The sequence below is a fragment of the Dasypus novemcinctus genome, chromosome 6 (assembly GCF_030445035.2).
Source record: "Dasypus novemcinctus isolate mDasNov1 chromosome 6, mDasNov1.1.hap2, whole genome shotgun sequence".
Lineage (NCBI taxonomy): Eukaryota > Metazoa > Chordata > Mammalia > Cingulata > Dasypodidae > Dasypus > Dasypus novemcinctus.
This window is the reverse complement of record NC_080678.1, coordinates 9,349,502-9,364,609: the sequence shown is the minus strand read 5'-3', so window position 1 is coordinate 9,364,609 and position 15,108 is coordinate 9,349,502. Positions and strand designations below refer to the sequence as shown.

Here is a 15,108-nt window from a genome sequence, read left to right as displayed (position 1 = left end):
CTGATTTTTATTAAGGGCAAGGCGACCGCACGTGGCGGTGCAGGCTGTGCACAGCTCAGCCCTGGGGCGTGGGGACGAGGCCCTGAATCAGCCCCGGGAGCGTGGGAGTGAGGGCTCAGGTTCATTTCCATAGAGAAAGCGGATTCTTCCAGCTCCATTTCTGGAACGCTCTCTCCTTTCTGCCTCGTCATTTCTGTCGTATATCTAAGTACTGCATCCACCTATGCCCGTTCCTGGACCTTCTAGTCTTTTCCACTGGTCAGCAAGCATCGCCAGGCATTCCTAATTACCCCCATGATGGAATGAAATGAGTTACATGGTTTGAGAGCAATTCCTCATCTCCTAGTCAAAACAAACAACAAAGTTTTCATTACGGGACCGCCTGTTTTCTTGTCTCCCTCCAGGATAAATGCTACCAGTACTGGCCGACAGAGGGCTCAGTGACTCATGGGGAAATAACCATCGAGATCAAGAGCGACACCCTTTTGGAGGCCATCAGTGTTCGAGACTTCCTGGTCACCTTCAGCCAGGTGTGGCCCCTGCACCTCCGTCTTACAGGCAGATCCAGCTGCAGCCACTATTCACGTGGTCGTGGTGCTTACTAGGGAGCCTCGCCGTCCGGGGCAGGTCCCCTGTTAAGTGTGTCTCTCCGTGGCCCCTGCCTCCTTGCTGGAGGATGTGACAGCCGAGCAGAGACCCACCCTGAGAGGCAGCCCGCTGGCTTCACTGCTGCCCACTCTGCGCTGTGGAGGAAGGTCATCAGCTGGGCCCGGGAGGGTGGAGGGAATGAGCGAGGCCACCAAGGCCTCCCCGTCCTGCCATCACAGAGACACCCTGCCCCTTCCCATGGGGTCCCCAGCCCCGCTGACTCTGAGCAGCTGCTCCCTGGCGAAGGGCAGGAGCTCTTTTATAAATAATGAATTAGGTGACTCCCAGGGGTCCCCAAGCAGGGCAATCAGCAGCACCTCCAGCCCCGTTTCCTCCGCACTGGGAACAGAGCGGCCCAAGGCTGCTGGACTCAGGGAGGTCCCCCTTGAGCCTCGGGGGGAAGTGCAGGGTCGTGGCTCCGTAGGACACAAAGCCACCCAGCCCCAAGAACAGGTGGGGACCCCCACGTGATGTCCTCTGGGCACCAGGGGCCCTGGCAGAAGGACATGGCAGAGTGCCAGCCTTTCTCGTTTAAGGTGAACACAGCCTAAAACCCCTGCCCAGGCCCCAGGAAGGCCAGAACGAGGCCGGCCCCAAGGCCAGGGAGGGCCCGTGAGCCAGGGCCTGCTCCAGGAGGGGGCATGTGGCCGGGCGGCACTGAGTGGGCCCCTCCTGCCCGCAGCCCCTGGCCCGCCAGGAGGCGCAGACCCGCGTGGTGCGCCAGTTCCACTTCCATGGCTGGCCGGAGATCGGGATTCCCACCGAGGGCAAGGGCATGATCGACCTCATCGCGGCCGTCCAGAAGCAGCAGCAGCAGACGGGCAACCACCCCATCACTGTGCACTGCAGGTGAGCCGGCAGCCCCATGTGCCCCCAGGTGAGCCAGGCAGCCCCACAAGCCCACAGGTGAGCCGGGTAGCCCCACGTGCCCCCAGGAGAGCCGGGCAGCCCCGTGTGCCCCCAGGAGAGCCGGGCAGCCCCACGTGCCCGCAGGTGAGCCGGGCAGCCCCACAGCCCGCAGGTGAGCCGGGCAGCCCCACATGCCCCCAGGAGAGCCTGGCAGCCCCACGTGCCCACAGGTGAGCCAGGCAGCCCCACAGCCCGCAGGTGAGCCAGCAGTCCCACATGCCCCCAGGAGAGCCTGGCAGCCCCATGTGCCCACAGGTGAGCCAGGCAGCCCCATGTGCCCACAGGTGAGCCGGGTAGTGCCCCCAGGAGAGCCGGGCAGCCCCGCGTGCGCCCATGAGAGCCCGGCAGCCCCACATGCCTGCAGGTGAGCCAGCAGTCCCACATGCCCGCAGGTGAGCCAGCAGTCCCACATGCCCCCAGGAGAGCCGGGCAGCCCCACGTGCCCGCAGGTGAGGCAGGCAGCCCCACGTGCCCCCAGGTGAGCCGGGCAGCCCCACGTGCCCCCAGGAGAGCCAGGCAGCCCCGCGTGCCCCCAGGAGAGCCGGGCAGCCCCGCGTGCCCGCAGGTGAGCCGGGCAGCCCCACGTGCCCGCAGGTGAGCCGGGCAGTCCCACGTGCCCCCAGGTGAGGCGGGCAGCCCCACATGTCCACAGGTGAGGCGGGCAGCCCCAGGTGCCCCCAGGAGAGCCGGGCAGCCCCACATGTCCACAGGTGAGGCGGGCAGCCCCAGGTGCCCCCAGGAGAGCCGGGCAGCCCCGCGTGCCCCCAGGAGAGCCGGGCAGCCCCGCGTGCCCGCAGGTGAGCCGGGCAGCCCCGCGTGCCCCCAGGAGAGCCGGGCAGCCCCGCGTGCCCCCAGGAGAGCCGGGCAGCCCCGCGTGCCCGCAGGTGAGCCGGGCAGCCCCACGTGCCCGCAGGTGAGCCAGCAGTCTCACATGCCCCCAGGTGAGGCAGGCAGCCCCACATGTCCACAGGTGAGGCAGGCAGCCCCAGGTGCCCCCAGGTGAGCCAGCAGCCCCGCGTGCCCCCAGGTGAGCCAGCAGTCCCACATGCCCCCAGGTGAGGCAGGCAGCCCCACGTGTCCACAGGTGAGCCGGCAGCTCTGCTTGCCCGCAGGTGAGCCAGGCATCCCCATGTGCCCGCAGGTGAGCCCGGCAGCCCCGTGTGCCCCTAGATGAGCCGGGCAGCCCCACCAACCAAGTACACTGCTGGCAAGAGGGCAGCCCCCCCATCACGGTGCCCCTCAGGTGAGGCCTGCCTCCCAGGCTGCCCCAAACACCCCTTCCTGTGGGGTGCAGACTCACACCCCACGTCTGGCTGAATCTGCAGCTGAGGGCAGGACGAGCCTGGGGTCACTCTCCTAGCAACGTCATTTCCTCAACTTTATTTTTTCATGCGCCCTTACACACACACACACACACAGCATTTTACATGAACGCACAGATGCCATCTCATCACACACACGGAATATTTTTGTTTTTAGTTCAGTCTTGTTTCCTTTTCTTTGTTTGGCCCATCCCTCCTTCCCTCCCCTCTCCTCTCTGCTCACCATCCCCCAACCATCACCTCCCACACTGTGCTCCGTGCACACACAATTATATACGGGCCAGGTAGAATAGCTAGATGGCTGCGTGTGGATATGCATGCTTACACACACACGTGCACACACCCACAACCATATTTGGATGGGATTTTCATCATTATGTACAAAAGCAGGTGACCATGGAGGCACTTCTCTGAATCTCACTCTCCCACTCAACAATGCTGCACAAGAGCTTGTCCAAGTCCGTTGGAGGGACCACACCCATTCCTCCCATCAGCTCTCACCACAATGGGCTCAATCACTCTTTTACTGGAGGCCATTCACCCTGTGGCCAGGTTTTTGCAGCCACATAAATTAGACTAAAAATGCTTCCAACCTACCCTGGGAACTTACCATCGTCAAGGCAAGTCGCCACTGGAATTGCCAGAGGATGGGTGGCCCATGTGCAAAATGATCCTCATGGAGAGAAGGGCACTGGTCATCGAGCAGGGGCATGGCCCAGGCTTCCCTGAGGGCCAGGCTGCACAGTGCACACAGGTCATGGGGAGGGGACCCCAGCAGAGGGGCGGTCAGTCACCAGTGGTCAGCACTGCAGGAGAGGAAGGCAGCCACGGCTCGGGCAGGTCCCCTGGTGACGAGTGAAGGGCACCTGAAGCTCCTGGGGTGGGGGTGGTCAGCAGTAATGGAGATGCTTTCCAGGTAAGTGGATACAGCGAGAACTCAGGGGAGCAGTGCACTGGCTGGAGAGGCTGCACTTGGCGTCTCGTGACCTTGACCTGACGTCTTCGCCAGTCTGGGCCTTTCCTTCCATCAAAGGAAGGGGCTGAACCCAGCTGCTCCCCTGCGTTCCACCCCACTCTGGAATTCTGTCACAGGACATTGAGGGTGACACAAGCACAAAGACAAATGCCAGTTCTCTGAATCCCATGCCACCCTTACATCGCGGATAGCTGAGGGCCGGGGACCGCCATTGCGTCCTTGTCTCTCTTGCTTCCACAACCCCAGCCTTGGACATCTGGTGCCCCAGGTGCAGCCCCAGAGCTTCCTGATAAGGTACTAGAGCGGCACAGAAAGGCCACCCCTCTGAGCTATTCTGTGAGCAAGAAGAACACGCAATCAGAGTTCTCTTGCATTCCAGGGCCTTTGCAGGGGGCCCCAGCAGGTCCACAGGCCGACACCCCACTCTGGGACCCAGCCCAACTCAAGGCTGAGGGGAGAACTAGGGTGGAGAGCGTGTCCTTGAGGATCACCAATGGGAAAGCCTTTTCCCCGTGAGCACGACTCACGCACACACCACATCTCCATGGGCTTTTAAGTCATCAAAAAAAACGGCCAAGCATAGCTCGGACAAACCCGCTCCTCGGCTCCGAGCCGCTTTCTTTGCGTTGAAACTTCTTCTGGCTGCGGGGCCCACCCTGCCCCAGCCCCTTCCCTGGGCCTGGAGCTGCTGAAGGTCAGCGCTCGGGACGGCGTCTCCAGCCACAGGCGCAGGTCCAGGCCCGGGCCCCAAAGGCAGGCCCCGCCACCCCGGCGCCTAGTTGCCAACAGAGCCGGCATTAGCCTGGAAGGTTCCGGGCTGTCCTCGCGGGGCCCGCGGGGCGCACTCCCAGCCTGGCCAGTAGGTGGCGCCTGCGTCTCGGTGTTGGTTCCCCTGGGGGTGGCGGCCGGGGGTACCGCTGAGAATGAACTGCAGGTGCCTCCACGCTCTGCCCCAGCGCCAGAGCTGAGGGCTTAGCCCGCGTAGGACCTGGGATGCGGAGCTGAGCAGGACCTGGCCTGACCCCAGGGCGCCCCCCTGGGGGGACTCCTTGGAGCCTCCGGGGCACCCTCGGGCTCTCCCGGGATCAGGTCCAGCCCTGCAGGGTTATCCAGTTATCAAAAGAGCGAGCCCCTTAAACGGAGTTGACTCCTCACTGCGGGAAGTGACCTGCGCTGGGCCCTTCCCCCGGGGCGTCCTGCCTTCCCACACAGCCATTGGGAGGCCGACCCGGAGCCGGAGCCCCCCGCACGGTCTACAGGGACCAGGGGGTGCTGAGGCCGCTGGTCCCCGAGGAAGGCGAGGCGCCGCACACGCATCTGGACTCCCCGGAGGGCCCGGCCGCTCACCGTCCACTGCAGCCGGGGGAGCTTTGCAGGAATTCCACGTGGGCTTGTTCAAAGTTAAGCCGCATGTAAAGGCGCCGTAAAACCCCACCGCGTTCAGCCGTTCAGCGGGGGTGCCTCAGCCCCTCGGAGGCCGGTTTTCAGCATTCCGTGCTTTCTCTGCAGCGCTGGCGCCGGGCGAACAGGTACCTTCATCGCACTCAGCAACATTCTGGAACGAGTGAAAGCCGAGGGACTCCTAGATGTGTTTCAAGCTGTGAAGAGTTTACGACTCCAGAGGCCGCATATGGTACAAACCCTGGTAAGAAACCGAATGCCCGATAAGGAGGTTTCTGGAAGAGTCAAGCGTGGTTTTACGTTGTCCTTGACATATGTTTCGTTAAAGGGGCTCAAGTGCATGGGAGGGTGGTGAACCCAAGGAAAAGCGCTAACTGGAGTTGTTACAGTGAAGCTTTTCCAACCCACTTCCTTCTTTGGGCTCCAGCAGGACTCGGGGTTGGGGGTGGGGGAGCTGCTCCAGGACTTTCGATTTCGCAGACCCCTTAGATCAGGGGTTCTTAACAAGGGGTCCACGAGCTCGAATTGAATTCTTAAAAAAATATATCATTCTTGTGGGGACGTGTTGGTGCAGGTGTGATATATTAATATACGGTGCAGTGTGGACTTAGTAAGGGGTCCGCGGTTTTCACCCGACAGACAGAGGGGGCCATGCAACAAAAAAGGTTAAGAACCCCTGCCTTCGATAGAGACACTCAGGATCCCAACTTCTGCGTTAAAGTGAACGATTTTCTGCGACTCCATTGTATATTCTTTTTAAAATACTGTTAGATCAAAAGCGGTACTAACATTTAAATCCCGGTACTTATAATTTTCCCTTTTACACTACTCCATTTGCACCGTTTCCCTTGGCTGGGTCCCACCCAACCTAAGTTAAGTTCAGGGGGGCTTTAAATGCAGTTTCCCCACATAGTCTCTCTCATGCATACTTAGAGTTTTTTGGAACTGATATTTCCTCACCAAACTCGATGCTAATTCTGAACGAGCAAGTACAATTTTAAAGGCTGTTATAGCTCATCCTTTCCCAAAGGCTTCCTGTTTTTGACTTGTCCTCCTTACCTGCTCATTCTCCACTCTAACTCAGCATAGACAGGTGGCAAGGGGGCCTTCCAGGGACTCCCCGCTCAGCCAGCAGCACAGCCTGCAGGCCCGCCAAAGCTGCTCACATGCCAGTAGCCCAGGCTGGCCCTCAAGCTGGCTAAGTCACATCTCCGGGGGTTGGGACCAAAACCCCCTCCCAGGTGGTCCCAATGTTGCTTATGAGAAGCCTGGGGCTACAAGGAAACTGGGTGCCCGGGCCCTCCCCCCACCTCTCTGCGCGCCGCGCCCGTGATGGAAATCTGTGAAAACTGGGAAGTTAACTGCACCCAGGACACTCTCCGAGGGTGGCATGGTCCCACGGAGACAGTGCTTCCTGCGAGGTCTCTGGGAAGAGGCTGGAGAGGCCAGGTAATGCCCCTTCCCTCTGATCGCCCCTTTCTGGTAGCCAGGTAACTCAGAGGCATGTCCAGACGCTTGGGCGTGGACACAGCAGAGGTGGACCACGCCACAGAATATTTTTAGATAAAAAATAATTAATAATAAAGAAAACAGACTGGAAATCCAGTTTCCACTCTGTGCCAGCCTCTTTTCCCAGGGCCAGGCTGAGAGCCGGGGAAGGGCGGGCAGGCTAATACTTAACATCCTTCTACCCAAAAGCCTCAAACACATGCCAAGTGTGTAGCTAGACCAGCTGAACTGAACGTGCTGGAAAAGAGGAGGGGAGACTTCCCAGAGAAAGAGAAGGCAGACCCCAGCCTTTGGCCCTGAGAACCAGGAGCCAGATTCCCCTCTGCCGGCCGCTGCCTCCCCCTGAACACACAGCCCTGGGAAGGAAAGTAAGGTGGATTTCCAGGGCGACGTGTGCATGATGTCCAGGCTGACTCTAAAGAGGCAAACGTTAGCAGGACACTCGAGACCTGACACGTGCACACTGGCTGTGCCTTGAGCTGTCCAGGTGCTTCTAGTTGAAAGCGCCTCGGCCTCACGTCCAAGCCGGCACCCCTCCGGGAGGGACGTGAGAGGGCTCGGCCTGGCCTCGCATCCCAGGGGTCCAAGCGCACGCCAACGACCAGGATCTGCAGCCACCCCGACCCTGAACTTGAGAGGCAGGTTAGCTGCCATCTGCTGTTTCCTCAACCTTCAGCCCCCACGCCTCCAGTCACCAACCATGGAGCCCACTCAGATTCCCAAAGTGGGTTCCCTGAGGCAGATACGGCCCATCCTGGCCATCCTTTCCTGATGAGTGCCCGTTACGCGGCAGGTTCCCCACTAACTCATGAATCCAGCTCTGGGAGGACCAAGGTCAAGTAGCTCGTGAAGGTGTTTTAATAAGTTAAATGCCTTATACAAATGGAAGGCATTGCTCCTTTGAATTCTAGGAAAATTTATGTAAAACCATGTCCCTTTAGTAGAGTACTTTAGGCTTTTAAATAACAGATATTTTCATTTTATTTAACTTGTGTAAATTATTGTTATATTGTGAAATTTGATAAATTAATACTCTGGGGTTGTGTGTTTTTTTAATTTAAAATCACTTTGCAGTTAAAATGTGAAAAGTAAAGACAATTTTACTCAGACTGTTCTAAAATATGCAATCTAAATTGCAACTAAACATTGGCATTTTCTATGTAGGAAGACAACTTTATATGAAAAATCTCATACTGAAAACTGAATTATGTAATAGAGGCTAATATGCATACGGGTATACAGTATTCTCTTAAATATTCAGACTTTTTCTATCTCATTTTTAATGTTTTTCCTGATTCAGTTAATTGAATGTTTTTCAAAAAATAAAATTTCAACGTAGTTTTGTTTTTCTTTTTCAGGAACAGTATGAATTCTGCTACAAAGTGGTACAAGATTTTATTGATATATTTTCAGACTATGCTAATTTCAAATGAAGATTCCTGCCTTAAAATATTTTTTAATTTAATGGTCAGTATATTTGTAAAAATCATGTTAATTTATTTCATAGTTGACATTAATATTCAACCTAATTTCTATGTATATATTTTGTTACGCTTTAAAGGCCACCTGCTATAAAATTATTAAATCTTAAATACCCTTTTTAAAAGTTAGAATAATGTACTAAGATCAAATAATATCCCATAAAATATGTTTCTGCTTCTATCCATAAATATTTTAATTTTTCATTAGATTTATTTCACTTTAATTTCACATATTCAGCACCTGTAAAAATTGTAAATCTCAATAAGCCAAATGTACTTTAAACACAAAATTCATTATGAAGAAAACAGTCGAGGACTCAGAAATGAGTTGAAAATACACTCCTAACTGATTTTGCAGCCCTGAGCAGCAGCTATTTTTCGAAGGCAAACTGTGACAATACAGCATATACGGAATTTTGTAAGGGCCTCAGTTTCAGTTGCCATGGTTTACTTTTACATTTTAAACATCATGTAAGACTTTTCAGCCTGAACCAGGTCACAGTCCTGTGAGCGTGGTCTGTGACTCTAGAATAGTATTTGTTAAGGTATTTCTTCAAGGCCATGGCTGTGCAGCCTCGGCTAGGTTAGGAGAGCCCTACACGTCGGGCATCCTGGTGGCCTGAGGCCTGGGGACAGCCGCAGCACCCCCGAGGCTCCTCTGCTGCCCGGCCGCCTGTCACCCTCTGAGCAGTGAGGCAGCCGCATCTCTCGGCCCCCCTTCCCTTCTGCCTCGGCCTGAGCCAGGCCTGGAAGCGCCGCCAGAAACCATCTCCCGTCCCACCCGTGCGCACAGACGCACGGCCCATGCCCCCGAACCAGGAGCACACGTTTGCACACAAACAGCAGAACCAGAAGCGACTGTACTTTAAATTTTCTAAGAAGAATTTTGGTATTTTAAAGGCTCTTGTAAAAAGCTAGGATTGTTTGTAAAGAAAAAAAAACTTAAAATCTATTTAGATTTATACCAATTTTTAAAAGTCCCACCCCTCAATGTTTAATAAAAGAAAGAGAGAGAAAAATCCTTAACCTAAAGGCTAACTTATTTTTGGATGCAAATACTACTGAGACCTTTGGACACTGGATAATATTAATCCCACTGCCAGATAGGATTGGCTTACAGGGCAAAAAAAAAAAAGGATGCGGATACATTCAATTAAATAGCAGTTATCCTATAGATATTAGGTACCTAATAGATGAATACAAAAAAAGATGACATCTGGTCTAACTTACTAAAAATATTGAACATGCGCAAGTAGTTTGATACTTTTTTTTTGCTTTTTTTGTTTGTTTTTGTTTTTCAAAAGAGATAGAAAGGCCTTACTCAGCATTTCCACCAATAACTGATTGCACCCTCCTGTTGCACTGTTTATCCCTCTTGATTTATTGTGTGCAAAAGCCACCCCGGGGGAGCTGACCGGTTCACTAACAGCATCACAAGTATCGATCTTCTTGCCACCTTCCCCACCAGAGGGCAAGGATGAGTGCACCCTGGGAGCACTGCCCTCACGCTCACCACCAGCTGCACCCCTGGGCGTCACAGCTGAGGGCGCCACTCTCCTCCCCTGGGCCATGATTACGCCTTTAGATCCAAGAGGAAAGTGGAGGCAGCTTTGCCACTCGGCAGGAGGTGCCATTTGCTGTCATTTGAAGTGCCAACCCCACCAGCCTTTCTTTGACTAAAGGAGAAGAGAAGGAAATGAGCTTCCATGCAGCACAGGAAGCTTGGAAACAGAGCCGGCTCGTTCCAATGAAGGTGACTTTGTTCTCGTTCTTTATTTGAGAGTTCAAAGTCAAATTCGAGGGGCACAGATCTGGGTCCAGATTTAAGAGCCCTTGCTCAGACTCCTCTAGGCCCTTCAAAGGTCTAGCTGCCATCTCTTGTATCAAGAAGTATCTTTAAGATTGACGGACTCAGGGGTGTCCTCAGGAAAGTGCCCCAGGTGTGGGTGTTGCCTTCCTCAGGTGCCCGCTGCAGGGGTCCTGGACTCAGCTCTGCCTGCTCGTAATCCCTTCCCATTCCAGAAGCAAAGCAGAAGCTTCTCTCCCTTGGGTGCAGGCCTGGCCCTGCCTGTTGCAGGCAGCACTTCCCCTCGCAGGCGGCCAGTCCTGGTGGCCTCATGCCTCTGCCAAGGATGCCCCCGCGCCATCCGCATTGAAGGAGGGCAGGTGCACGCCGAGGCCGTACCCCAGCGGCTCCGCAGCTTCTCTGTGCAACCCAGAAAGTTTATCTCTTCTCCCCACTTTGGTCAAAGAAAGCCCATTGTACATAAGAAAACAGCCCTAGACTGAGAACATCCTTTTTCCTTTCACAGTTTTCTATGTTGCATGCAGTTGCATTAAAATGCCAAATAGCGATTAGAAGTCCACCGTTCTGATCTGTATGCTTTATCGGTCACTATGTGACTCTCTTCACTGTTTCTTTCCAAGTGCTATACGAATGAAGAATGCAGACCAGTGTTTTAAAGGGTATTTTTATGTGTTTTTAAAAACTTTTTAAAATGAGCATTTCCGCATTTGGAGACATGTCCATGTTATTTTTTTAAATGTATGATTAACTGATACTTTTCTTGTTGCCTTTAATTTATGTGCAATCTTTCCCACATATGTATGTATGATGGTTTCAACTCTCATTTTTTCTTTTTATTACATTTATAATTTGATCTTGCTCTGATTATAATGCCAGTGAATGTTGCTGAATTCTTTGTATATGCAAATTGCAAGATCTAACACATTCTGATGCAAGGATAAATCTTTACTTTGACTTTCGGCCTGGGTCTCTTTCTTCAAATCTCTCCATTTCATTCCTCTGTCCTTTCGGACAAGACTGTCACTAGGACTAAGGTGAAAATGGATTTATATAGGTAATTTATTTTAGGATTTTAAAAATTTAGCCCAGACCTGGCAGAGAAACAGCCTCCAAGGCTTGAGCAGGCGTGGGGGCTGGCGGGCTGGCCCAGCTCTCAGCTGGCCTTCTGAAGACGGGACTTCTGCAGGAAGCATGGCTGGGAACGCGTCTTCTCGACCACCCGGGTTCCTCCTCCAGGCCAGACAGGACTCAGAGCTGTGAGCTGTGGGTCAGCAGAACGTCCAAGGAAGATGAGTGCGTGTGTGGTGGTTTGGAGCGGTATGGACCCCAGAAAGCACGTTCTTGAACGTGGTCCACTCCCGAGGGTGGGACCCAGTGTAGGCAGGACCCTCTGATGAGGGGATTCAGTTAAGGTTTGGCCCAGCCCAGCCAGGATGGGTCTTAATCCTATTCCTGGAGTCCCTTGTGAGCAGAAGGAAATTCAGATGGAGAGAGAGAGAGAGAAAGCCCAGAGGAGCAGCCAGACACTGAAATCAACGGAACCAGAAGACGAAGGAGAGGCTGCCATGTGCCAAGCCAAGGACCAAGGATCACCGGCAGCCAGCCAGAATGCCACACTGTTCAGGGAGAAAGCAATGCCCTGGAGATGTCTTGATTGCAACTTTTTCCCTAACCTCAAAACCATAAACACCTTGATTCCCATTGTTAAAGCCAAACCATTGCGTGGCATTTGCTTGAGCAGCCCACAAACCTAAAAAGCATGCTCAGAAGTCCGCAACAAGTGGAATCAGCAAGTCTTTCTAATATTGCTTTTCCTCCTAAAACCTAAAGCCCCCTTGAGCCTCCCTTGGCTCGCCAGTCCCCCCGCCACGTCTTTGCCTCTTGTCCTCCTCCGCTGTCTCTCTGGCGCCCTTCCATCTTCACTCCCCCCACCACTACCCCACACACCGATTTTCTCTTTCAGATGCTCTGGGCCCAGTGTAAAATTGAAACATTTTCTGTTTATTGTTTGTTGTATTTATTTTAAAATATTATGACCCTGTTATATTTGCTAAAATGGGTGATTTGAAAACCTTTTCTCTCCCCAGCCCAAAAAATCCCCTAGTAGGACATGCCATCAGCTAGTAGATTAGTTCTTGCAGGCCCTTCTCGGGCCGCCAGGACTGCTGGGACAAAGCACCACAGGCTTCAACAGGAGAAGGTAATCTTCTCGTGGTCCTGGAGGCTGGGCAGCCACAGTCACGGGGCCGGCAGGCCACGCCCCTTCCGACAGCTGCAGGGTTCTGGTGCTCGCTGGCCAGAGATTCTGGCTTAGCGACTTAATCTCTGACACCGCCACACGGCTGTCTTCTCTGTGTCTATGTCCAAGATTCCTTTCCTTTTGAGAACACCCATCATATTAGACAAGGCACCCCCAAATCCAGTTTGGTCTCTTCTCAACTGCTAGCATCTTCAAAGATCCCATTTCCAGTAGTGTCACATTCCTGGGGCCAGGGGCCAGGACCTGGACATTTGGTTATTTGGGGGACACCATTCAACTCGTAATTGCCCATTAGTCAGTGGGTTTTCCTCCCGTGTCTGTCCACATGCCCCTTACAGACAAGCAGGGCCTCGCTTCTGCCTGGGTGTGGTCCGGGCTGCCCGTGGGGCCTGCGGGGAGCTGGAGAAGCAAAGGCGCAGACAGGCCTTGAGGCGGCAGAGGGGGAAGGTGGGTCAAGGAAAAAGGTGGATTGGGAGAGGGACCCTGATGGCACGAGCAGGAAGTTACCAGGAAGCAACCAGCAGAACCCTTCTGAGCCCGGAACTAAAGCCAGGCCTGCCCCAAAGGAATCCCCTTTTCAAATGGAAATGCAGACGTGAGACCCTGTGCCCACCGGCCATAGGACAGCCTGCCCGTTAGGGAGCGGCCGGGGAGAGGAAAGCCGCGCAGGGGCTGGATAACGTGGATTTGGCTGTGCCTCTGGGGGCTCCAGCTCCAAGACAAAACCCTATGTGTGGGAAGCGGATGGGGCTCAAGCAGTTGGGCTCCCGTTTACCATAAAGGAGGTCCAGGGTTTGATGCCCAGGCATCCTGGTGAAGGCAAGCTGGCTCGCGCGGACAGCTGGCCCATGCAGAGTGCCGGCCCACGTAGAGTGCCACCCCATGCAGGAGTGCTGCCCTGTACAAGAGTGCCAGCCAACATGGAGGGCTGACACAGCAAGATGACGCAAGAGAAAGAGACACAGAGGAGAGACAATAAGAGACATAGCAGAACAGGGAGCTGAGGTGGCCCAATAAAATGATCACCACTATCCCACTCCGGAAAGTCCCAGGATCATTTCCCAAAGCAGCCTAATGAGAATACAAGAAGACATAGAAGAACACACAGCCAATGGACAAGCAGAGCAGACAACGGCGCGGGGGACAATAAATAAATAAATAAATCTTTAAAAATCACACACACACACAAGGCCTGCATGGGAACTCACAGGCCTCACCTTAGCAATTACAGAGGCTTGACCTGGCTGGCCTCCTGGGAAAGCTGCCTCCCCACCCCCACCCCACCCTGGATGCGGTGCATGGCTAGTGCGCTGCAGCCTCTGGAGGGCATTAAGCCAAGCGCTCAGGGCCCCCCGCCCGTCTCGCTCTCACGCATCGCTGCATTCCTAGCCCAGGTGACTCCATCCGGAGGTCCCTTTACAGGGGGACATCTGCCAAGACCCCCTTACCCGAGAGCAGAGGTCCTTGTAGACACTTCCTCCATTCTGACCTCAGTGTTCCTCCCCCTGTCCATTCCCCTGGTCCCCAGGTCCCTACATGTCGGGGGGTTTTGTTCCAGACTCTCTCGGTGGTGAAATGACCCCATGTCTGTGCTGACCCACCTGACCCTCATCCTGTGTGGTCCCACAGGGAACAACAGAGCATTCGCAGAGCCAGCCCTTTCTCCCATTTCCCTCTTGCTTATGCTAGCTCGGAAAGGGATTGGAGGCTTGACTGTTCCTTTCATTTGGGCATGTTGTCCTAATTGGGCACTCCAACACCTGGCCGCTCAGTTCCTTCCAGGTCAGCTCAGCTCCTGACCCTCTCAGCAGGGTTACATTGGCATTTCCAGCCACTGGAAGACTCCTGGGGAATGTGCCATCTGGGGAAACAAGATCTTCACCCCAAATCCAAACCCAAACTAGGGGAGAGCCAGGCATTCAACAGGGCATCCTGCCACCTCTGCCTGCCTCTTCTGGCAGCCCAAGGTCTCTCAGTTTGGATTTGTTCAGAAGAAAATCTAAAATAACTATGATTTAGACAATTTGTTGCACAGCAATAGATAGCTAATACCCTTATTTCCAACAAAGTAGTTAGCTTTAATTCCCCCCCCCCAAAATCAACTAATTAAAAATTTTATTACAATTTTACTTTTTCACTTAGTTTGCTTCATTTCTAACATCATTCTTGGGGAACTATAAGAAACAACAAGTGAAATATCTAAGGGCCCTGCAGAGAAATGCAGAGTGTTTGTAAGAGGGGGTGACAACAGAGATGGCCCTGGAAGGGAGGTGAGAAGCAGACAGCAGCCTTGAAGAGACCAGAGGAGGAGCTTTGCAAGTAGGTCGGGGCATCTGGTTCTGAGTCCCTCACAGGCCAAAGGCAGGTGAGCGTGGCTGGAGCACTGAGAGTGAAGGGGAGCGTGGAAAGGGATGACCTGGGGGAGAACAATGAGGTCAAACCACGGAAGGCCCATAAATCCAAGTAGTTGAAAGCTTCTCCTGAGCTTGATGGGAAGTGGTTGAGGATTTTAAGCAGGAACTTGAAATGATTTACATTGTAACTGGTCACACTGGCTGCTGAGTGAAGAAGGGACCTTGGAGGAGTTAGACAGGAGGTGGGGAGCTCAGGTCAATGGAACTGTGGTCATCCAGGCATGCAGTAGCAATGGCTTGTCCAGGAGCATGACGGCCGTGGAGAAGGAGGGGGACTGGGTTTGGGTCTGCCTGCATTCGGTTCCTAGTGGTCCCTTTGTCCATCTTCAAAGTCAGCAGGGTAGCACCTTCAAAGCTCTCTGACTCTGGACCTCCTGCCTC

General features: G+C 53.9%; 1 protein-coding gene across 7 annotated transcripts in view; it reads left to right on the top strand.

Annotated features, from left to right (window-relative positions):
- The window catches only part of PTPRE (protein tyrosine phosphatase receptor type E), a 166,538-nt gene extending 155,531 nt beyond the window's left edge, over window positions 1-11,007 (top strand). For 5 of the 7 annotated variants that reach the window (XM_058298138.2, XM_058298141.2, XM_071215621.1 and 2 more), the window contains 4 exons: window positions 405-530; window positions 1,331-1,497; window positions 5,365-5,500; window positions 8,124-11,007. In XM_058298138.2, the coding sequence (XP_058154121.1) occupies window positions 405-530; window positions 1,331-1,497; window positions 5,365-5,500; window positions 8,124-8,198 (504 nt within the window). In that variant the 3' untranslated portion in view covers window positions 8,199-11,007. The remainder of the gene's footprint in view (window positions 1-404; window positions 531-1,330; window positions 1,498-5,364; window positions 5,501-8,123) is intronic. The other 2 variants (XM_058298139.1, XM_071215623.1) reach the window with 1 other exon arrangement.
- Window positions 11,008-15,108: the final 4,101 nt, after the last annotated feature.